The sequence below is a fragment of the Planococcus citri genome, chromosome 4, assembly GCF_950023065.1.
Source record: "Planococcus citri chromosome 4, ihPlaCitr1.1, whole genome shotgun sequence".
In the NCBI taxonomy this organism is placed as follows: Eukaryota; Metazoa; Arthropoda; class Insecta; order Hemiptera; family Pseudococcidae; genus Planococcus; species Planococcus citri.
In genome coordinates, this window is record NC_088680.1 from 13,585,650 (window position 1) to 13,610,834 (window position 25,185).

At 35.4% G+C, this 25,185-nt stretch overlaps 3 protein-coding genes across 4 annotated transcripts in view; 2 read left to right on the top strand and 1 right to left on the bottom strand.

Moving 5' to 3' along the window:
* Window positions 1-169: 169 nt before the first annotated feature.
* LOC135844531 (uncharacterized) lies at window positions 170-2,266 on the top strand. The gene is made up of 6 exons (XM_065362756.1): window positions 170-302; window positions 719-1,050; window positions 1,162-1,176; window positions 1,270-1,500; window positions 1,586-1,753; window positions 1,842-2,266. Exons 1-6 carry the CDS (start codon window positions 191-193, stop codon window positions 2,223-2,225), a joined length of 1,242 nt encoding a protein of 413 aa, XP_065218828.1. The 5' UTR covers window positions 170-190; the 3' UTR covers window positions 2,226-2,266.
* Window positions 2,267-6,987: 4,721 nt separating this feature from the next.
* Window positions 6,988-10,455, top strand: LOC135843935 (uncharacterized). Its single transcript, XM_065361991.1, has 5 exons — window positions 6,988-7,121; window positions 7,209-7,567; window positions 7,661-7,936; window positions 8,653-8,814; window positions 9,451-10,455. Exons 1-5 carry the CDS (start codon window positions 7,052-7,054, stop codon window positions 10,033-10,035), a joined length of 1,452 nt encoding a protein of 483 aa, XP_065218063.1. The 5' UTR covers window positions 6,988-7,051; the 3' UTR covers window positions 10,036-10,455.
* A 4,310-nt stretch (window positions 10,456-14,765) lies between these two features.
* The window catches only part of LOC135845296 (uncharacterized), a 38,761-nt gene continuing 28,341 nt past the window's right edge, over window positions 14,766-25,185 (bottom strand). For both annotated transcript variants that reach the window (XM_065363776.1, XM_065363775.1), the window contains 14 exons: window positions 20,164-20,208; window positions 20,021-20,038; window positions 19,855-19,902; window positions 19,728-19,769; window positions 19,492-19,614; window positions 19,228-19,263; window positions 17,942-18,052; window positions 17,799-17,855; window positions 16,301-16,354; window positions 16,101-16,220; window positions 15,928-16,014; window positions 15,804-15,830; window positions 15,653-15,703; window positions 14,766-15,458 (listed from right to left, as the gene is read on the bottom strand). In XM_065363776.1, coding sequence (XP_065219848.1) covers window positions 15,325-15,458; window positions 15,653-15,703; window positions 15,804-15,830; window positions 15,928-16,014; window positions 16,101-16,220; window positions 16,301-16,354; window positions 17,799-17,855; window positions 17,942-18,052; window positions 19,228-19,263; window positions 19,492-19,614; window positions 19,728-19,769; window positions 19,855-19,902; window positions 20,021-20,038; window positions 20,164-20,208 — 953 coding nt within the window. In that variant the 3' untranslated portion in view covers window positions 14,766-15,324. The remainder of the gene's footprint in view (window positions 15,459-15,652; window positions 15,704-15,803; window positions 15,831-15,927; window positions 16,015-16,100; window positions 16,221-16,300; window positions 16,355-17,798; window positions 17,856-17,941; window positions 18,053-19,227; window positions 19,264-19,491; window positions 19,615-19,727; window positions 19,770-19,854; window positions 19,903-20,020; window positions 20,039-20,163; window positions 20,209-25,185) is intronic.

Here is a 25,185-nt window from a genome sequence, read left to right on the forward strand (position 1 = left end):
TCCTCGTCAATATCTTAAATGGAAAACTCGATTAAACGTAAAATATTATTTACCTACCTACGTGGCTGTAATCGTCAAGCTTCGTCATGACTGACAATGAGTAATTTGTTTACCCAGGTGGAGCAAAAATACGAGTAGGTACGTCTGATTGAAAATTTTCAATGCTGACACGTTTCATTGAGTACATCAGATGTTCAGGTATCCGTTTAATGGAGTAAAATTTGATTCGCGCGACATCAAAATGTATTTCTTTTTAATTTTATCATTTTTCCAACTGATGAAACTGGATACAGCAGATCCTGGTGAATTATTAACACTCTTTGCATTATTTTCTTAATAATACGTATCTCACTGAATGTGTTATTACGATTGACTGAAAAATACGTAGTGCCAGGTTAAATATCTACATATTCGAGTTGAAGGAAATTATAAGCGCCTCATGTACCTGTAACCTTTTTTTTTTAATGGTTTCAAATACGCAGAATTGTTGGCGTCAACTTCACAATTTTTCTTACGGGTTTATTGTAGGTACAATTTTCTCAAATGTTTCGAGCATGATTTATGAAGTTGTGTGCAACGTGGTTTTTTCATCCGTAAAATTTCAAGATTTCTTATTCAGTCAGCGTAGATTTAATTTATCAAAACACGAGTAACAGATATCTGGACCTACCTACCTAATGAAAACTTCTGGTTTTTTTAATCTTTCACATATGAACAGGGGAAAATGATGGATTGATTGCGAATAAAATCAACGGCGAGTATTCCTGGGAATATTCCTTTCCAAAATATGTCGAAAAACTTCCAGATGGTTCGATGTCATTCATTCCTCCGGAAACTTCGGGAGCGGTTACTTATCTACTGTGCCCAGAAAAGGACACGCCCGAAAAGAAGGCGAATAAATATTGCTTACGTGGCAAAAAATTGAAAGAAGTTGAGGATCGAGTTTGTCATAAACCGCCCCTTCCGAATATTGCTAAAATTTTTAAAAATTATGAACACGTGGAATGTGGCCATGAAGTGATAGGGAGGCTTTATTCTTTTCAATATGTGGTACGTACATTTTACCTTAATGGTATGCAATCATTTCTCCATCATCTGCCTCAACCTAGACTGATAGGAACCTATTTTTGCACATGATCTAAATAATTCATTTCATTGCAGGTGTGTAGCGAAGAGGTATGTCCTTTTTAAATAAATATTTTACCAACCCTTTCACAATATGTAGTACGAAGTCAGATGATACTTACCTGAGTATTTTATATTCCTCAGGATAAGGAATTGCCTTGGGCAACGTATCTGAACGTGTATCAAATTTGTTACGACAATGTGTCAAACAGGTTTTTATACGCTTCAGTTGTGGTTGACACGCCTAATTTGCTGACTAATACAGACTTGGAATCAGAACGAGCAATTAATTTCGAGTACGAAGATGATGGTTATTTCAGTTTTGATGATTATTTCAGCAAAACATTGTCACCAATGTATCAGGAAGTGTTGCAAGTAAGTCCATGGATACAATTTTTCAGAATATTTATAATTTACTTGTGAAAAAAAATGGTGTTGATACTTCTTTTTAAATTCAAAGAATGATGAAATTCCTTACGTGCCTCAAATAATCGCTTCCCCGGATTTTACACCGTTTGCTTTGACAAGAAAAACATCTTTCCATTGGATCAATGTGGCTCCTATGCACAAAGACATTGTTGAGACTTGGAAAAAATTTATATCACATTTAACGCAACTTGTATCCGAAGTATGTTTTCATTTTAAGTTATAGCCTATCTAATGCTCATTTCGTTCATGAATATCAACCTCACAGGATACCATGATATATTTTTCAGAGAAATCCGATCATAGTACATTCAGGAATTCATGACCCCATTGGTGAAAAAGGATTCCCGAGATATTTAATCAGAAACCAAATCGCAATACCCTTCTTTTGGTGGATAATGTTGCAAGGTATCAACGACAAAACAGGAGTTGTTTTCGTTATGCATAATCTGGCACCTGATGAAAAAAGAGAACCTAAGTTGTGTGATGAGAGCGTTTGTGGTAAAGCAGGATTGCATGAGATGATAACCAACTTCGAAGAAGAATTTGCAATAATTTATTGCTGCCCGGCTTCGGTGTTGAGTGAAATCCTTCGAATTGAACCAGTTGTTGATGAGTTGATGGTTTTCGGTCCGATCGAGCGAGAGCAGGAGGCAGGAGTAATCAGATTGTGATTGCAATTGGTCCTTGAGTAAAGGTTTTTTTCAGCGGTATCATCTCATAATTATTTCATTTCATTAGTTACCTAAATTTAGTATCAATCCAGATACCTATTTGTATTTTCAAATGCAGGGCTGGCACTTTTTCATTTTCCCGCCCGGTGCGAACTCTATGTTCATAATTTGGTGAAAAGTGTGAATCACTTTTGTAGGGGGGGGGGGGGGGGGTAAACAAGAAGCACAAAAATCTTGTCAACGATTAGCTGTGATGAAAGGAAAGGAGGTGAGATTGCAGCAGTATCACTGCGTTTTTTATACAAACACATGAGCATGGAAAGAAAACGGAAAATGTTTCTATTGTTTTGATTTTTCAAATTCTGATATGGATTGAACAAAATTTCGAATTGAACTTCAGAATTTCTTTTGAGCTGAAAAAAATCGATTAATCCCTTAATTTTTAATGAATTTTTGAAAGATCTAAAAATGATCAGGTTTTTGGAAACATATTCCATACATATTCTGAATCATTAATCAACTGTTTTTTTTTATGAAGTTTTTTCCACTTTGGAATTATTTAATACAAAATATAGCTTCAAACTCCCCATCTTCCGAAATTGGTTTTTGAGATTGGCCCAATTTTTTCACAATTTTCTCAAGTATGCATGAGGGACGTTTCAAAAATATAAAAAATTACATAATATTTGTAGATTAGATTTCATTCAACAGGTTTTTCCAAGTTTGAAAAAATTCAATAGGCAGGAACTCAGGGTCAATTTTCAACAAGAATTGAATGATTTTTAAAAGAAAGAGAATGATGAAAACTGCAATGGAACTCCAAAAAAATATTGTGAGCTACCTTTAACTACGTACTTAATCAAAAAAGTATAATTAGAATCATCATATCAGTTTTGGCCTTTTTTTGAGGGAGGGTTTGTATAAAAACTTCTGTATTTTTTTTTTTTAAACAAAGGACCCCATTTTCTGAGTAATCTCCCACCCCTTTCGTCGCCAATTTTTCGTAAAAATTCAGGATATTATTTTTCTTTTTACCTACTACTTCTTTACATGACAGAGTGGTCAGCTATGCAATCTATGCAACAGAAATGAAACTTCCATTTTTTTTAAAATTGAAATAATTTCAATTTGAGGGGTGAATTTTGATTTCTTTTGAAATTTTTATGCAAGAAATAGCCTAGGGTTATTTTTGGAAATGTTTTGCTATAATTTTTTTTTAATTGAAATATTTTTTAAATTTGAGGGATTTTGATTTGATTTGTATACAAAAAATAGTTTTAATTTTTGAAATTTTCGCCCAGTGCGTTGCACCGGGTGAAAATCTTCGCCCAGTGCAAGCGCCCGCTTGCACATGGACTTCCGCCGGCCCTGTTCAAATGTTGTAATATTTTCAAATAAATTTTTATTCAGTCATTTCAAGAAATTGACGTCCAGTTTCCTGAAACTGATTGACGATCTGTTCAGCTAAGCACTTAGAACTATTCAGAAAAAATTGAACTTAGTGAGATCAAATTGCATCCAGAAAATATCGAAGTCTGACTTGACCTGACCTAACAAATCTGAACAAATCTAATCAGATTTTTGGAGTTAACACGATTGGATGCGTTCAGATGAGGAAATTAATCGTACTTAATATGAATAGATTTGATTTGGCACATGCTAATCTAATAAATAGATAAAATTATGATCTGATTAAATCACATCAGACCCAGACATGTCCTGATTCGAGCTTGATCATAGTTTTGATTGCATTTGATCAGGCCCAATCATTTTCCATTCTTGGGGGAATCAGATTAAGTCTGCATGCAGAGTTCTGATCTGATTAGATCTGGATAGATCTTACGAAATCTGAGGATTATACACATCTGATGATCAATGATCTGGCCTGAACAGATCTAATCTGATAAAAACTCTGATCTCATTTGATCAAATTGGATAAGCGGGCTATCCGGATATGATCAGATCCAATAAGGTTTCCTTTATTGAGTCTGAGCTGATCTAATCCGATCAAAACTCCAATCTGATCGGATCTGCTGAGATGCAAAATAGTACAAAGGAATGTTCAGTTCTGATCAGATAAAATCAGTCTGATTACATCTATGCGTATTCACATTTATGATCTGATCGAATCAGGTTTTCCTTATTGGGTCTGAATTCATATGTATATAATATTTCTTTTCATATAATTTATTCTTAGGCAGGTATAAGATCAAAACTTATCTGATTTGATCTGGTCTGATCAAACTGGCCCCCAGTAGTCAGATCTGATCAGTGATATGATACAATCAGGTTTCTACTGTTGAGCCTGAGCACATCTAATACTAAAATACTTTCAAAGCTTTGACATCAGTTCTGGTCAGATCAGATCAGCTCAAATCAGGGAAATGTGTATATCAGATCAGATCAAACTGGTCTGATGACACTTAATTAGATGTAATCTGATAAGATCAGATTCTCATTATGGAGTCTGAGCAAATCAAACCTGATTAAAACTTTGATCTCATCAGATCTGGTTTGATCAAATTAGAATGAAAGAATATCTGGATCTGGTCAGATCAAACCAGCCTTATTCGTCTATTCAGATGTGATCTGATCAGATTTTCATCAAATCAGTCTGGTTTGATCAAATTAGATGAAAGAATCTACAGATCTGATCAGATCAAACCAGTTTGATTACATCTATTCAGATGTGATCTGATCTGATCAGATATTCATCAAATCAGCCTGATGACATTGATTCAGGTGTGATCTGACCTGAACAAATTTTAATTATCAAATCTGAGCAGATTGAACCTGATCAAAACTAGTGACCTTATTATTATCAGATCTGGTCCAATCAAATTGGAATGAAAGAATGTACAGATCTGATCAGATCAAACTAGTCTGGTTACATTTACTCAGATGTGATGTGATCTGATCAGATTTTCATCAAATTAGTCTGATGACATTGATTCAGATGTGATCTGACTTGACAAATTTCAATTATCTAATCTGAGCAGTTTGAACCTGATGGAAACTTTGACCTTATCATTATCAGATCTGGTCCAATCAAATTGCAATGAAAGAATGTACAGATCTGATCAGATCAAAGTAGTCTGATTACATCTATTCAGATGTGATCTGATCTGATCTGATAAAATTTCATTATTGAGACTGGTCATATTGAACCCGATCAAAAACTTTGACCTCATCAGATTGGGTGCACTTAAATTGGAATGGAATAATGCCTAGATTTGATCATAACATATCAAGCCAGTCTGATTACATATATTCAGAAGTAATCGGATCTGATCATATTTTAACAATCGAGTCTGAACAGATCGAACCTGATCAAAACGTTGACCTTATCAGATCTGGTCAAGTCAAATAGGAATGGAAGAATGTCCCGATCAGATCAAACTGATATGACGAGAGCAATCTGATCAGGCCCAATCAGGTTTCCTCTATAGAGTTTGAGTAGATCTAATCCAAAAAATTTTGATCTCATCAGATCTGACCAGATCAAATTGGATCAGTGGAATGCTCACAAGATAAGAGCAGATCAAACTGATCCGATTAGATCTATTCATATATTTGATCAGATTAAATGATGGGGTTCATTTTTGACTGAGGACGAGCCTGCAAAAATCTGATCCGGTCAAAGCTTTGATCTAATCAGATCAAGTTGTTTGCACGTGAATGTCAGGATGTGATAAGATCGAACCAATTTGATAAGATCCATTCATATTCAATCAGATCCTATCAGGTTTCTCCTGTTGGGTCTGAGCAGGTCTGAACAGATCAAATCCAATCAATTTGATCCAAGGAATGCCCGATCTTTTCAAACCCAATCATTTCTCGCTGGGGACACACGAATTTCTCTTCAAGTTGAGGGTGAAAATGGTGAAATGCCTCTGTATTGGTATTTTTGAAATTTTCCTAAAAAGTTTTAGACCCGAAAATGTTTCCTCTAACCCCCCCCCTCCTCTCAATGACGAAATCATTTTTTTTTTTTTTTTTTCAGAAAAAATAATTATACTTGAATGAGTTTTGAATATAAAATTTTGATTCTTCCCAAAATATATCTGAGAAGACATAAATGAGTCTAGCCATGTGAATTTTTTCAATTTTTCAAGTCCATCAGGGGACGTTTGAAACCCCCACATCTTCCAACATAATTCTAGTACACATTTTTTTTCAGCTAAAAATATGTCTAGATACTGTTTTTGAAAATTTTTTCAAATTTTTTCTTCAGTGAGTCATGATTAAAAACTGGAAAAACTCCCAAAAAATGTATTTTTGTATCATTTGCGTATGAGCCTGTAAAAACATAAGGAAATGAAACAACTTCTTGAAAACCTTATATTGGGGGGCCACTGACACCCCTGCCTCATTTTTGAATGTGGTTTATTATATGAATCAAACACTCTAAACACGAAAATGAAGTTGAATTTACAGTTGAACCTCACCGATCATGGTTGATCCAGCTTACGTAGGTAAGACTACCACTACCTACCTCTAAAAACTCGTGTTACAAAAAATCATTTTTCGAATGGAAACCGCAAATTCAATCTTTTTTATTGCCAAGAAGCACCGAATCGTCATACGTCTTTTCAAATAAATCGTATGTACATTGCGATCGTTCCCTAGTCTTAAATAAACAGATACAGACCTTGATGCAGTCATGTGTAAATTACGTCATACCTAATAAATTTTTAATGGCAGTCTGTTTCTTCACATAATTCAACGATACATCGATGCAAAAAATTACAATCATTTGGAAAGTTTTACCGACACGTCGACATTTTTTCTCAATACTTGAACGTTTTGAACGGTTACTTTTCAGGATGCGCTCAGGCCCACAAATTTCCATACTAATTTTCACCCTGCAGCTACTTTATTCAGCAGCCCAATGGAGTAAATATCAAGAAATTTGCATAACCGCTACCTACTTAAGGTAGTACTACTTATAGGTATAACAATTGGATTTCTGTTATTTTTCAGATCCCTACAGCCCACTCATACAAACACAATTCGCACCACAGCCGAAAATGTTTCCTCGTGTTGTCCGTCAGGCCCATGCTGGTTACGTTGTCTATTACTCGAAAGATAGCAACACTCCTGAGGTAACTTACGCCATGTGCCCCGAGCCCAGCTATGATCCAGGTAGCCCCACACGCCAGAAATATTGTAATTACGGCGAATCGTTCGCTGCGAGCAAATATAAAAGGAGCTATCACAGAACGGAGTGTGATTATCAAGTTGAACCATTCATGATGGCCATTGAGGATAAAACTTCAAATGGTGAATATTCGCACAGACAATGCGGCAATGGCGGGCATAGTTACAAATTTGTATACCTCGTATGTTCCTATTGCGTTGTTACTTACCTATATAAATCTTTCATTTTTCGTGATTTTTAATAAATTTATGATACCTTTGCATTTTTGTTGAAGCGATGCGAGAAAAAAACAAGAAGCAAGGCCATTACTTTATTCACAAGACAGCCCACCCATTATGAAAAAATGGATGAAGCGCATGTATACAACGCATGTTACCACGAAACTGACAAACTACTATTGTATGGATTCTTCACCATCGCGGCGCCTCATTTATTGGATAACCAATTGTTAAGAGATGAGCAATCCCATCAATTTCCTCGTCAAACGGATACGGATTATAATGGTTTACTACATATATTTACAGATGTAGCGATACCCCTATACGCGAGTGTATGCATATTTTATGTGTTGTAACTTACGATTAAGTAGGCTATACCTACCTACCTACCTACATTGTGGTGGATGGCGAAAAAAAAATTCGGAGGATTTTGACCAAATTCAGTGAAAACCTTCATTTAGAGATGAAATCCAATCAGGAAAAATTTTAGCTCAAGAGATATCCCATGGAAAGAAACCATTTCCTCAAAAGAGAAGGCATTTTTTAAAAATTGTAGTGTATTTGCTTTAGCCCCTGATACGCCTATTTTGGGAAAATGGCCCATTACTCGAAAATAAGCGCTTTGTTAATTTTCAACCACTCAGTAGAGCCCCAAAAGTGGTCTTGGATTTTAATGTCAATGGCCTTGGTCGACACAGAACCTCAAATACTATCTTTTGAAAGCACGCCATTTCTTTCAAAATAAGCGTGGCAGGCGCAAGAGCGAAAAAAACACGATTTTTTTCAAAATGGCCGCCATTTGGGGACCCATATCTCATCTCCAGTGGCACTTCTAGGCTTGACATTTTTTCTGAGTGATTTTCAACTCAAAAAATAATTGATTTTGGTGGAAATCCTAGACTTTTTTTTTTGTGTTCCAATCTTACATAATTATAAATTTTTTTTGTGTAGGTATCAATTAGATACCTAACCCTTTCAGGACATTCATATTAGTTTGCGTTAATGTGCATCTCGATAAATGTATGTATAAAATTATGCTTTTCCATAGAACAACCAATATGCACCAAGAAGTGTACTACCTCCAGAATTACTTCCATTTGCGTTACAAAGGAAACCACTCTTTAATTACTTGAATTTAGCCCCAATGGACGTAGATTTAATCGACGCTTGGGAATCCCTGATGCTGGAGTTGAAACAAAAAATCTCCCAGGTATGTAAACGTGTTATGTAGATACAAGTTATAAGGCCAAAAGCACTCATTTCTAAAACCAGTTCATCAACGGTAGCGCAGAAAGGAGTTCTGCGCCAGGAGGACCAAAAATTTGAAAACTGAAAATTGAGCCGGTAAAATGTTTCCAAAAATCGCATGTTTACACCTATGACATTTTCTAACTAATTTATGAAGTCGCTGCGGAGCTCCATAATCACGTATAAATATAGTAAAATTTGTTCCAAGGGAAGTATCCCAACTGAAGGAATAATTTTTGAACCAGACAAAGCTGCATCAAGTGCATTTTTCAATTCTTTTTTTGAATTTTTGGAAATCAAAGGGTAAAAATAGGGGTAAAATCAAAATTTCATCAAATTGATCTGGAAAGCTAAAATTTGATAGAGATCCTAATTTCAACCCGTCAAATCGATTGGGAACGGTTTCGAACCATTTTGAGCAGTTTTGAAACCCCCTGTCAAAATGCCTTACTAAAAACATGAAAAAAAAAAAACATCATTAAAATAGTGATCAAAGTGTAGTAAAAATTTCACATTGTTGAAATGTGAAAAACAGCAAAAAGAAACATTTTCATGTACTTAGGTACTTAATTATATGTTGCTCTTTATGCTTTCACAGATGGATCCATTCGTCCGCATCAGCGCTGGATTACTCAATGAAGTACGGCTACGGGACGAAAATGGTTACATCAAGCATTTAGGATACTATACACCAGACGGGGCCCTCCCATCGTATGAAATTGAAATCCCACATACTTGGTGGGTACAGGTATACGACCACGGCAGAAAGCATGGTGTAGTGATACTCATGATCAACGAGCTGCACAATGGCAACAACATGATATTTTTACAAAACCCGACATGCAATCAAGATACTTGCAGGCAAGCTAATTTTCTTGCTGCAGTGATGCGAGTTGTTCATGATTACGGTCGTGCCATGATTTATTGTTGTAATCCGATGGCCATAAATGAAATTTATCATTTTGATGGTACAGATAGGCTGTTGACGTTCCCTGGTGAAGATGTAGTAGTAGAACCAGAAGGGTATGCAGGAACATCGGGAGGAGGGTATGGGTACGAAGAAGAAGAAGAGGAGGGGGAAGGGGACTATGAAGAAGAAGGAGAGGAGGAGGAAGGGAACTATGAAGAACAAGAAGAGGAGGAGGATGATGATGATGATGATGAGGGGCATCCATTTTTATAATTCTGATCATTTTGTAAGGTATTTACTAATTTACCTATCTATGTAAATAAAAATTTCTAAGATGGTTACATTTAGGCACTTTACCAAGCCCTAGCTGAAAAGTGTGTTGCACTCAAAATCAAAAGGCTAGCCATACTGCGCCTGGGCTATGGACTGGATCAACTGGACTGAGCTGCAGTGAGACAAGTTATTAATGTGTTTGCAGAGCTTGGTCAGTTGGACACCATGATTCTAATCTACCCCTAAACAAGGGAAGGTGAGAATTATCCCAACCAGGACTAAAACAACTAGGTATGACTTAGTATTAAGCCTAAAATATAAGCTGTCTATTCTTGTAACCTAGCATTAAGATGTAATTAAACTAAAGATGTAAACAGAACCTTTATTAATGGTTGAGAAATAAACTAATTTTTTCCACCACCCAGTAGTTCGTGATGTTTTGATAGGAATTGATTCTCCAACATTTACCTACCTACAACTTGCTTTTTGAAATGAGCCGAAAAATTCTTTAAATTGGAATTACTTATTAGAAAATAGTACAAAATTTTCATCTCTGATTTCACTTTCAAAACAAAATAAAAAAATATTTCAATCGAATTAAAAGAGAGTGCCTATACCTACCTAGTTCTGAAATGAATCAATAAAACATATCTACTTACTTAAAGTAGGTAGGTATAACATTGAATACTTTTCAGAAAGTGGCTGGCATACAATTAAATTTGATTTGATTTTCAAAAATGCTTCAATTTAGAATTTTTGTTTTTGAATTTCTAAAATATGAAATTGGAAAAATTTTGAAATTTTCATGTCATTTGATTTAAATTTTGAAATAGGATTGGTTTAGCAAATGCCAAAATTGAGATTAATGTTTTGGTTTCATGTTCAAAATTTTTTTAGGTTTAGGTAATTGGTTGACTTTGGTTTCAATTTCAAAACTCAACGAGTTCGGCAAATGTATAAATAGTTTCATGATATGCTTTCAATTTTTAAAATTTAGTAGAAAAGATGTAGGGAGACGATTTTTACATATTTTTCTCAACACATAAAATTTCGAAAAAAAAAATCAGAAAATCCAACGAGGGGAGGTCAATTAATTATTCAATAAAACTATTCTTTCAATATCCTTTTAGAAATCTTTCAATTTCTCATCAAAATTTTTCAGTCGAAGTCGCTTCATTTTATAATTTTTTTTCAAGTTGGTAGTAGGTAATTATTAAATTCTTTTGAAATCTTAAATTTTTTTGGTTCAAAAATTGAATTTAGTAGGTATGTATAAAATTTCCATCTCTGATTTCATTTTCAAAACAAAATTTAAAAAATATTTCAATTGAATTAAAAGAGAGTAGATAGTTTCAAAATAAATCAGAATGGTACCTACCTACCTACCTACCTACAAAATCAAATTAAAAAATGTTTCAATTTCTCATCAAAATCTTTCAATTGGAGCCCCTTTATTCTATTATTTTTTTAAAAAATCAATGTTTCCTCTTTCATGATATTTTTCAAATTACAATTAGGAGGTTTCATACCAGGGGATCAATGCTTTTGAAAAATGTTGAAAATAGATTTGAAATCATTCTTTAGAACTTCTAATACACGAAGTTCAACTTGATTTATACGAGAACACCAGTTTCTTAATATGGGCTGAATTCGTTTTTTGCCAAGATGCATACGAATCGTAATTTTCTTCTATAATAAATTTATAGTCTGTTTCGTAGTTGATGTAGTTCTTAAGCAAACAGACAAGTACCTATAATAACGATATTGTGTGTAGGTATACGTCATGTCATAACATTCAACAACAGACAGTATTTCTTTGAAATCTAACGAACATAACTTCAATGAAAAAATACTTTTAGTCTGTTGGGAAGTTTTATTAACACCCTGACGCTTTTTCTCAATACTTTAGCGATGCATGTACGAATTTCCATACTGATTTTCATCTTCCAGGTACTTCATTCAATAGCTGAATGGGGTAAATATTGAGAAATTTTCATACCCGCTAACTTTATAATTCAAGGTAGGTGTAATATCGATTATTTTTCAGATCCATACAGCCCACTCATACAAACGCAATTTGTACCACGGCCAAAAATATTTCCTCGAATTGTTCGTCAGGCTCATAATGGTAAAATTGTGTATCACAACAAAGATAGTAACACTCCTCCTGTAACTTTTGCCATGTGTCCCGAGCCAAGCTATAACCCTAAGAGCCCCGGACGCCAGAAATATTGTAATTACGGCGGATCCTTCTCTGCGGGCAAATATGCGAAGAGCGATCTTAGAAATCGGTGTTCAGAACAAGTCGAACCATGTATGATGACGGATGAAGATGAAGTTTCGAGAAATGTATTTGAGCATAGACAATGCGGTAATGGTGGACATATTTATAGATTTGCGTACTGGGTAAGTCCTAAGTTGTATTGGATACCAATGAATCTTTCGTTTTCTATTAATTAAGTTTTTAAAAATAATACTTTCACGTTTTCATTTTGAAGAGATGTGAGAAAAAAAACGAGAAACTGGCTTGCTGTTCATTTTTTAAATCTCGCCAGCAATTACGAGAAAGTAGATTTTGCATATGTGTACAAGGCATGTTTCCACGAATCTAACAAGCAAATGCAATATGGATCCTACGCCATCGTGGTGCTTCATTTATTGGATAATAAGTGGTTGAAAGATGAGCAAGACTACCAATTCGATTTTCAAACAAAAGCGATTTATCCTAGTTTATTTAATCAATTTGAAGAAATAGCAGCACCTCTTTACGGACAGGTAAAAATTCATTTCCTTATTTTCCTTAATATTTTGGTACCTATCAAATTATTGAAATAGGTACTCATATTTATTCTTGTTTGCTATTATTTCCCCTTGATGATATGATACCCACGAAATTATCCTTTTCATAGAATTCCCAATACAGACAAAGAATGGTACTACCTCCAGAATTACTTCCATTTGCACTGCAAAGGAAACCACTCTTCCACTACATAAATATTATAGCCCCAATGGATAAACGTTTAATCGGCGCTTGGGAGTCACTAATGTTGGTATTGAAACGAAAAATCTCTCAAGTAAGTAATTTGATTGTTCTTAATTATTGAAAGTGTTTGAACAAATGTGGGGTACTGTTTTTCCTGTTTAAAAAAAAGAAATGATTATTACCGTTTTTCATCGATAGGTTTTCATTTCTATGATACCTATCAAAATATGAGCCATATTTCTCAATAACGCATATATTAATGTGGTGGCCACTTGGTATTGATCTAGTCTAATAACTTCGTTTTATTTAATTAAAAAATAAAAGTACTACTACAGAGAGTCTGATTGGATCTTTGGAATATCCGAGTCAGATCAGATCAAATATGGTTAGACCAAATCAGGCATTCCCTATTTGGTATGCCTAGTGGAAAATGGTTGAATCTGATCAGATCTGGACATTTCCAGAGTCCATTTTGACTTTATTACACCTGGACAGATCTGGTTAGATCAAAGTTCTGATTGATTTAAATTTGATCAGCCTGATTGATAAGACCAGATCAGATCCAATAATTTTCCTTTAGGAGATCAGGTCTGAAAAGATATGATCAAAAGTTTGATCTGACCACTCCAAATTAGATTTCATCAAGTCTGATTAGTGATTATATTAGATTGGATCCAGGAAATAAAAGGGATCGGATCAGGTCTGAGTTGAGTCTGAACAGATCCAACCTAATTGGACAGATCAGATAGGATTGGAGGAATGTATGAAATGTAGATGCGTTCAGATGTGATCAGATTAATTGAAGTCTTCTCTATTGGATCGGATCAGGTCTATGCAAATTGCAAACCTAATTTGATCAAAAGTCAAAACTGAGATCTAATCACATTTGAATAGTTAATAACGTATTATGAGATCAGACCACATCTGTTTAGACCTGATTAGATCCAGACATTCTGTGGATCTTTGATTTAATCCCAGGAGGGGAAATGATTGGGTCTGATCAGATCTGGAAAATGTCCAAATCTGATCTGGCAATCTAAACACACCTGTTTAGATCAACGTTTTGATCAGATAACAGTTGTTCAGTGCTGATCAATTCCAATTGCAAGGACTTGCTTGCATGTCCCTAACCAGATCTGATCTGACCTAACAAGATCTGGACATTCTATGGATCCAATTGGATCATAGAGAGGGATCTGAATAGATATCATCCTATAAAGTCACACTTGATCATATCAGAGAACATTCTTTGAATCTAGCTAATAGATCTGACTATACTTACTTAGATCTGATAAAATCAGAGTTTTGATCAGACCTGTTTAGACATAATTTTATCAGATTTATTAATCTTCCTCCCTCTGTATATTTATTTGCTTCCATAGATGAATCAAGCTATCAATATAACTGCCGGATTACTCAATGTACTCAGGGATGAAAACGATAATATAAAGTATCTAGGATCCATCAAGCCAAATAATCAAGAAGCCAAGCAAAATGATGCTCTCCCAGTGCCCGGAGAAATCGCAATCCCACATACTTACTTGGTGGGTACAGATATACGACCATGGTCGAAAACATGGTGTAGTGGTACTCATGATCAACGAACCCTCTCATGACAAAATTAAATTATTAGATGGCTCTAAATGCCATCAAGATACTTGCATTGAAGCTAATCTCAGTGCAGCGTTTTCAAGAGTTGTTAAAGCTAACCCTGACGCCGTTATTTATTGTTGTTATCCATATGCCATAAATGAAAAATATCGTTTTAATGGGCAAAATAATGTGTTAACATTTCTCAGTGAAGATGAAGTTGTAGAACAAGTAGATGAAGTAGAAGCAGTAACATCAGAAGAAGGAGGGGTAGAAGGGAGAGAAGAGGAGGAACAAAAACAAAAAAAAGAAGAATGCGATGATGATGAAGATGGTTAATAACTGATTTTATCATTTTTAACTATTTTGTGATGATTAAGTATAGATAGGTAATGTTACAAAGGTAATAAGTAACATTATGTTTGAATTTACAAAACTGATATTGAAAACATATTAAACAATACTTCCTACCTATAAGTATATGTAAACAAAATTTTAGATTTTTTAAAATTATTTTTTAATTAGGTAGGTAGTAGGTACCTACCTATATGATTTATTAAATTCAAATTTATTCCTACTGTTTTAAGAACGATTCGTTTAATTATTAAAAATTAACAATGAAGTGTTCAGATTACGAAGGGCAAATACTTCACTCATTAATTAATAATTATGTACTTCCAAAAATCGATTTTAATTGCAAAGAAATGCACAAAAAACTAAAGAAACGACTTCAATTTTCCCATCACTGAATTTTTAATGTTTAGAAAAGAAGGACCAGTGAGAAAATTTTTGATACCGTCAATCCAAAATTGAATATCTATATATGAAGTTGAACGTCCAAGAGAATGATCTATAAAACATCAATAAATTAATATTACTTGTTCAAAATTACAGAATGAATTGAATTTGCGTTCACTTAAATTCGGCAAACAGTTTTTATGAATAAAACGTTCACTGTGATCAACTCGATTGAATTGTAAGTTAATTCAGTAAGTAAGGTATGTTTCATGAAAGCAACAAAATTGAATTCAATTTATTAGTTACCTGAATGTGGAGGTGTTTTTAGTGGTTCTTCACGCTCAATTTCTATAATTTCTACAGCATGTTAATGCAAATTAGTTTAGCCTATCTAAGTTAATTCAGTAGGTAGGTACGTCTCACAAAAGTAACAAAATTGAATTCAATTATTAGTTACCTGGCACTGGCTCAATTTCTATAATTTCTACAACACGTTTATGCAAATTAGTTCATCGTACACACATACTTTTACTGAATTTATCTGCTTGAATAAAAATTAATAAATATGTTTCCATTATCACCTTGTGGCTCTGTTGGCAATTTATCTGTCATTTCTTCGTGGAATGAATTTTCAGCATTTTGTGAGACCTCTTCCGGTACATAGACATCTGGAAAATTCATCAATATTTCAAATAGGTATACCTACCAATGGAATCAGGTTGTGAGCAGTTATTAGATCACAATTATCGCTGACCATTATTATCATCTTCTTCAAGAAATGATCCTTCGACAATGTTTTCTTCTTTCTCGCCAAAGTCTTTCAGTTTTTGGAGATTATTTATACCACTGGGTACACGAAGATTCAGAACAGAAACTACACTTCCAAAGGAAAACGTTAAGTACCTACTTGGTAAATTGAAATTACAACGTTCACTTATACTAAAGTTTACATACCATCAGTAATAGGATTAATTTCTTGAAGTTTTGAAAAAATTTCATTTATTTTAACTGAAAAATTATAAATTATGAATTATAATAAGCCAAGTTATAGATAATTATATTGAACTGCTAGGTAGCTACCTTACAAGGAAACCTTTTGAACTGCCCCCCTCAATTTGAATGAAATCAAGCTAAATCAAAAGAACATATCGCACCTCGGGAGTAATAAGGTCACATCTCAAAAAAGTGAAATTTTACAGGAGAGTGATTTTCTTTTTTTTTAAAACTTGATTCATTATTTTCATCAACTTATAATCAATTGTGAGGAATGAATAGCATGTCATTTTGAAGATTGGGTATCCTACCTTCATTTAGCATAAGAATATTTTGAAAAATAAACTCTTAAAGAGGAAATATTTCAATGTTTGGAAAACATTTTGAGTTAGAACCTTTCATAAAAAGTGATCTGGAGGCGAAAAAAAGCGTTCAAAAAAAATTTCATGACAACAAAATTGTAGAGAATTAAATTTCCAATCGACATAATGTCGTTAGTTTTTTTCTAGAGTGCTTAGTTTTTGAGTTTTTCTCAAAAAACTAAAATTTCAGTTTATATGCAAATTAATTTTTCTGAAAAATGTTCAATTTTAAAAATTTTTTGTTTTGGAACAAACCTACAAAAAATACACTCCTTGTGATTATTTTACATCTTAAAAACGTTTAAAACTATCAAAACTGTTTTCTGACACTCTGTATGTGCGAATTTTACTCAAAGAAAGAGGAGTTTTTTGAGATGTGACCTTATAACTCCAAACAACTTGCAATGTTGTAGAAATTTTGAGTTAGGCCCTTTGCATTTTTTACATGATCTAAGCAGCATACGCGACTCAAAGTGTTATTTCTGGTTGCAGGGGGTCATGCAACCACCAAAAATGCAAAAACATCAAAATTGATTTTTTTTGAGATGTGACCTTATTACTCCCGAGGTGCGATATGCTCAAACCCTCGTAACCATTTTTGAGTTCCAAATGTCCTTTTTTTTAAATCGATTTTTGGTAAATTTTTAAAAATTAAAAAAATTTAAGAACGCTGTTCTATGAGTGATTTTTGAGCTTTCTGGTGAGTATCTATGGAGCAATTCTGAATCTTTCAGCGAGTTTTTAAATTTCTCCAGAAAATTAAAATTGCTCTGGAAAAGCTGCAAAAGAATTTTGGATCCTACTAATTTGGTTGGTACTTATTGAACACCCTATCGACCAGTTTTAGTTCTTCGCTGCAAAATTCCAGGATGTGTCAGTTCCAAAATGAATTTTTGACTGATTTATAAATTATGTTCAAAAAGTTGCTTTCAATCTGCCATTGTAAAAAAATCGTCAAAAAATCCAAAAATTAACTTTAAGGCCTAAAATTTTGGTTACTGGGACTTTAGGACATGTTCTTTCGATCTGGCTTGGTTTCGTTTAAATTGGAAAAAGTCAGTTCCAAACGTTTTCTAGTTGGATTTAAATCCACTTACCTTCAGTATAAGAACAAGCTCGAAATTTTGCATACTTGGAGAACCATTTCAGAAGTCCTAAAAAAAATCATTAATCCATACGCTTGTAGAATTTTTGAACATTTCTTCAATAACACGCACCAGTTAGGTAGGTATCTACTTACTGTAAGCAGTTGCCTTCAATGATAGATCTTGCAATTTATCAGAATACCACACAAATACTTGCAGAAAGTTATCCAATGTGATCTGAACTTGCAAATTTAGAGAACAAAGCCCTGAAAAATTTAAGAAAAAATTCGGTCTCTCAGATGAGATGGGAAAATTAACTATCTGAGCATATCTATTTGTAATTTGACATGTGCTAATCTGACCCTCGGTATCCAAAATGAGGGAAAGAAGCAGATCTGATCAGATCAGGAAATAGACTGTGGGTACTCATCTGTGCAGATTTATTTGTAATTTGATACGAGCTTATCCGAAAAAATCAACTCAATAGAAAATGATTAGATATCATCAGATCCGGACATTTTTATGGATCCAATCAAACCTGACCAGATCTGATCAAATATAACCAGATGAAAGTTTTGATCGGATTATATCAGTTTTTACCTGATCAGATGCAATGAAGGATGCCTGATTAGGTCTGACCTCACTTGAGTAGGTAGATTTAATCGGACCGGATCAGATCCGCACATTTTCCGTATTGAGTTATGTAGATGTAATCAGATCCAATCAAATCAGAGTTTTGATTGCACCAGCTCTGCTCAGGCCTGATCAGATACAAGTTTTGATAAGACAGGGGAAAATGATGGGATCTTATGAGATCTGTTCACATCTAATCAAGTCTTCCCAATTGATAATGTGAGCATACGATGAACAGATTCAATTGAATCTAGGGAATGTCCAGTTCTGATCAGTTCTGCAGATCTGGTTAGATCTAATCAGGTCTCGCATATTACATCTGATCCGGTCTGAACATATTAATCTGATTAAACTTTGGAACTGATCAGATCTGATTAGATCACTGGTCTGGTCTAAACAGGTCGAATTTGTTCCAGGAAATGCCTGGATCTGATCAGATTCAATCATTTTCCTCTGAGGAGATTTTATCCATTTGAATCTGATCTGATCCAGGGATATCTGATTATATCCGATCCGATCAGGTCAGATCAGATGTGATCAGATCCGAACATTCTCCCCTCGTTCTAATTACCCAAATCTGGCCAGATTTAATCAAATCAGCATTTTGATCATAGAACATTTTCTCCTGAAAAATCAAATCGATTGGGGAGGAAGTGATCTGATCTAATCAGACATTAGAGCAGATCCTGATATTCCTCAGATGAATAACTCGATCGCTGTCCATAGAACCAATAAGATCCAATCATTGTCTATTTCCTTTCGGATAATCTTGAACTTAATTTACAAATTAGATAGATTAGGTACATACTGAGATAAAAAGCCTTGTTACGTGTCGAGAAGTTCTCTGCAACAGAAAAATAAACAATAAAGGAACAAAACCATGATGCGGTAATATTCCCTGAGCTTTCAGGCGAAAATAGTTGAGTCTGCATGATCAGTACTAATAAGATATGACTACATCAAATTGATCCAGGGTATATGTATTTAAATTTGATCTGAATCTGATCTAATCATACCTGTATCTGAAGTTGCTATTAAGTACATATCTACCTACCTATACGGACCTACTCACCGATGAAAGCCCTTTGAAATAGATACGAATCTCCGGCCAATGCACCTAAGGTTTTATGAAATACGCAATGCTCGAACGCTTGCAGAAACAGTAAAGATGCGAGTTTGAAATGACCCACGGTGCCTTAAATGTAAAATCGGCAAGTTTAAACGATGATGTGATTCATTTAATTTATATCCAAAAAGATGTCCAGATAGTCTATACGTTTGAAGGAGTTACTTGAAATGAAATTTTACCTCGAGGAAAGTCATCCAAGTTGATGGATTCATAATTAAAGTCTGAAATAATAAATAGTTTTTGTAAATTACCTACTAATTTCTGTAAATCGAAGCTACCTTGAATAATATCATAATTAGAACTTGCCCTTTTGATATCCTCCGCGAAAATATATCAAAGCTACATCGACTAAACCTGAAATTTAAAAAAGTTTTACTTTGTTACAGTCGCATTGAATACTTACCTAAGTTGAGTAGGTCTAGGTAGGTACCCACTGAATTAAAAAAAAATCATACATTACCTAGTTACTTACCCATTATTTTAAGTTTTCCTGGATGCCGAAGAATACGAATAAAAATCAAAAAATTCAAAATACTCGGATGTAGTTCAATTTTATCTAGGTTGATACTCGTAGTAGGCAGGCACCTAAGTGAGTTTTTGATCAACTTAACTTACTCGAAGAAGCAACGTAATCGGAATAATCCTCGTTATTATCCAATTCTGCAAGAAATAAAAAATTTTTCTGATCAATAATCCTGTTTTTCAAAATTAAATTTAAAAAAAAAATTAGTACAGACGATGTTCTAGATATGGCTTTTTGGTAAATAATGACAAAAAATTAATATTTTGACACATTTGAATCTTTATAGAGACACCCATCGATTGCAATGGCTCCTTATTTAAAAAAAAAAAAAAATTATAAAAATACTTGAATGATATTCTAAATACTTGAGGCAATAGGTCACTTTTTTTTCTTTTTTTAGGACACTTTGGTAAAAAGTAATTACTTTCGAAAAAAATGACCATTTCTTGCTGAAATTTACTTCATGACCTAATTTTGACATTCTGAGTCGACTGAAGATGGGTTTAAGTTGTTCTAGTCCGGCATATGACAATAGGAGTAATTGCACCCCCCCGGCCGATCCTCCGGGACAACTTTTTTCTTAAAGGGTGTAAGAGGGTAAATTGACTTAAGCATGATTAGTAGATGTACTTATCGATTGTGATTGCTATGTGTTGTTTCCTAGAAATATCCCTTAGAGCATTTCTACTAAATACTCATCAGAATACCTCACATGCTCGGCTAGGGCGTGGGTAGGAAAAGGTTGCTTTTACACTCTTAACAAATGATCATACACACCATAAATAATAACAAGTTATACACAAGAATAATATTTAATGTGTGCAATATTAACAACACGTTACAGGTTTAGTACATTTGTATCTTATATGCAAATATACTCGTTAACATGACACTTTCTTATAATTAAATACACACGTTGGTGTAGGTTTGGATAAGTGATCTCCTCTGGCAAGGAGATCTAACTTATTCACACTGACATGTGCAAGTACTTACCCAGAGTGGCGACGAGTAGATCATCACTCCTTCTCGTCTATATATTGGTTTCACTAATAACTAATTAAAACTAAAGCACTAAACATAACACTTAACACTCGAGAGTAAAAACTTATAATTAAATGCAAACAGCCGGAGCTGCATTAACCCATTAACCGTGAATAACATACCCGCGTCGACTCGGACAAGTTACTGGCGTTCTGTACTCTCGTCGCTTGGCTCGTGTGGCTAGCTGACGAGAATACAACGCAGTGTTGCCTTAGTGCAACGCAGTGTTACCATGTGGGCGAGCCCTATACATACCACGTACGGCATAGTAGTATATCACATATGCCCCTCTGAGGTTTGCTCGATGGCGTAACCAGCGGAGAAAAGCACGGATAAAAACATGATATACTATGCATGTACGTGGCAGCGGAGCTGTCCCCCTGCCCCCCTGCGTTTCTTCGATGAGAATGGCAGAGGCATACGGTAAAGAAGCTTAGACAAAAGAATAAATAAATTAATTGACCATCAAGGCCCCGCAACAGATTCATGTGTGGGTGGTACCGCGTAATAATCAAAGAATGGTATTCTATATTTCAATTTTGTGCTTGGTAGTTTCGCTGCTTTGGATATACGATTGTAACATCTTATATGTTACTTCCATTTTTCAAAATCACTCGCTGCGACATCTGCAAGAAAAGTTGTCATTTTTTGAGGTTGATAATACGAATTGTCTGCAAGAGTCAGACAATATGCGAAAAATGGCATGTGCCTGCCAGGTCGCGATTATCGATACGCACAATGAAATGAAACAGCGATTCCTGCAATTCTCGCCGGGATTTCGCAGGCTGGGAAACCTGTTATTATAGCATATCCTTCTTGCAGCGATGTCCGTCTGAACATATTATGACACTTCATCTGTGTTAAAATTGGCATTTTTGATAACACGAAAGCTCGAACAACACCAACTTCGGAAAGAAACTGGCTTCCTTAATTGAAGCTGTGTCATCGGTTTCGTGTGTGTCATGAGTTGCAGAAAGGTAGTCATCGCTACATTTCATGTTGGAACCCGTAACCGGTTCCGTGCAAGTCGTGGCACCTATCAGGCAGCGTACCTGTCTTTTTCGGTAACGTCATCACCCGCGGAATCCTCCAGGACCATGCCTGATTTCTTCCAGATACGGGGTGCGTACCGTGGCAGAGTACCAATTATTAATATGTTCTTATACGGATTCTTTTAATGGTTCGTAAACCATGCTACCAAGTTCCTCTCAATTCCCTAGGTGTCAGCATCCCATTCGAACATACTTGCAACATCTTGTATGTTACTTCTCGATTCCAATCGCCAAGTCGCTGAGGCAAATACAACGTTGTGTATTCCAGCGAATGGGCGAGTGGTCATTTTCGGTAACTTCACCATTTCAGTCACAGGCATTCGCCTACTGGATGGTTGTACCGGGGCAGAGCACCATCTTTTTCGGTGATTTCACTTCGTCTTCTGCGAAACCGTGAACGTTGCTGTCCGAGTCTGTTTCTTCGAGTAACGTTACAGGTATCCGCTTGCTGACTAAGTGAGCCGTGGCAGAGGACCAAAATAATGCATGTCCTTGTATGGGTTTCAATTGGTTCAACGACCAAGATTGCTGATCAGCGGTCTACCTGATTTGAACATGCGCTTATAACACCTTGTGTGTTACAGTTCATTTTTTGGATCACATCGCCAATGATCAAGGTAACAATCGCCCTAGCAGGCGGTTCTTTCCATTGGCAATGGAGATGGCAATACCGTGCTCTCGAACAAGCTGCATTGCGCAAGGTTGTCGGCATGGTATGCCTCCATGGCAGAGTACCAATTAATAGCATGTCCTTTTTTCAGGGTGTAAAGGGTTCGTAAACCTTGACCACTAATTTACCAATTTTGAACTTGCTGTAATTGTGAGCCAGTTTGAATAATACCTTGCATCTACTCGACGGTAGTTGCATATACCAATATGGCAAAAATAAACTCTCCGAGCATACCAATATAACACCTGGTGTGTTACGGTCTATTTTCGGTAATATCATCTACACAGCCGGTGAAGAAGTCCTGAGCACTAGTCTCCCCAATATCTCGCGATTTGGTGGAGACATGTCCCAAGTTCTCAACATCTTGGCGCGTAGATGTACCGTGGCAGAGAACCAATTATTAATATGCTCCTAGTGGAGGTGTTACGAGCGGCTTACAAAATCCGACCAGATAGTCGATTAAAGCGCTAACTTCAACTGGTTGTCATTACGGGCAAGGTGACAAGGCCGAAATGAGCTTTTCGGATACGATTCGTTGATCGTTTTCCTATAGCTCGGAAGACTAGATCAGTTTATCGTGTAAAAACTACACCACGGTAGTTCTAATTACCATCGTGGTAATTGTGCTCCCTGAACATTGTATCACCTCGTGGAGATACTGTCTATCAATTTTTGGTAAGCATCCAGCATTGAAAAAATCCAATAAACGTTGTTTTTGAATTTTTCAATGTGGTGGATACCCAGGCAGAGTACCTGTCATCATTTTGGGTAATGGCCAAAGTTTTCGAAAAAATCGTACAGCATTTTAACAGCCACTTCGGCATTACCCGGGCAGAGCACCCACTAAATTAATGTTCTTCTAGGAGACTTGCGTCTTACATTTCCAACCTGAGTGTCGGAGAAGGCGCTTTGCAACTGATCGTTTTTATTTGAGAGGAAAGTTAGTTTATCTTTTAAAGGGACTACACCGCGGTAATCCCGAATACCATCGCGGTAATTCATTTAGCTCTCTGAACATTTGTAACGTTCTTGCGTTACGTACGAAATTGGAATTATTCACGGAGCCATCGGAACTCTGTCCAGTGGAACTCGCGCCGTCTCGGTTGGACGGGAAGCGTGATAATTCTTCATTTTAGGTCACGTTCGGATAGCGTGAGCTCGCCTCAATCTAAGACTCTAGAAAGAGAGAGGCTCGATAGGTATCGCGTATCCGATTCGTGCCTTGGCAGAGTACCTTTTATTTTAATGTTCTTGTGAGAGCGAGCGACTTACATTTCCAACCTGAATGTCGGATAATGCGCATTCAACTGACCCGTTGTTGCTTGTTGAGGGCTGCGGTCCAATAAATAAATAAATAAATGGTTGCGTTCGATGACGCATCCTATGTCAACCAGGACAAAAAGAGTGCTCTTTAAACTTGCTACACCTGTTGTGTTGCATATATCGTTCAAAGAGACTTTGCGGCTTACAGTATCAACCTGTTTGTCGATTCATGCGCCATCTTATCCTGAGGTGGTAAAATATCAGACTGCGTGACAATCGATTCTAGCAAATCAATTCTTCGAGTTTGCACGGGTATGTAGTACCAATTCGGCGATTGGTGCTGACGTGAGATAACTTCAACGAGTTGTCATCACGCTTAACGAATTGCAATATACGGCGATATTGCATTAAGGGTTTGCATAATAGAAAAGAGAAAATATAAAGTAAAAAACTCTTCGAAAGTGCAAACAATCAAACAAATAATACTATTACTAATGAGGTCGCTTCTACCTTCGACGAGGTAGTAACGAACAGTAGGAACTATGTACAAATACTCAAAAATTAACAAAATTAATACTAGAACATAATTTTAAAGTGACAAAACACATCACTGGGTCAAATTACAAAAAACAATAAAAGGAATAAAAGGAACTGAACAAAAATATGTACAAAAAATAACAAAATCATTAATACTAACAAAAGGAACAGAATATCATCACGGTGATACGACAATCACGTTTGAAATCTTCTAAAAGTAAATACAAAGGAAAACAATTAGCGAATTCATACACGCAGGTATGTTATTCAAAAACAAAAGAAAAGTAATTCTAACATGATATAATAAAACAGCCATGATGAGAGTAATAAGAAAAAACTTTGAAATATCTGCACGCAGGCAGGTTTGACAAAGAAAATACAAAATGCAAAAAACAAAAAAAAAATTATTTACAAAGAAAAATTTACAATGGTAGTATCGAAAAAACTGGTCATTGCGGTGCAATTCGAATGTCATCGACGTAAGTAAGCGGCGCGGTGACTCGTTCCAATTGGATCGTGAACGGATGTGCCGTCGGCGCTTCGTTGAGCGG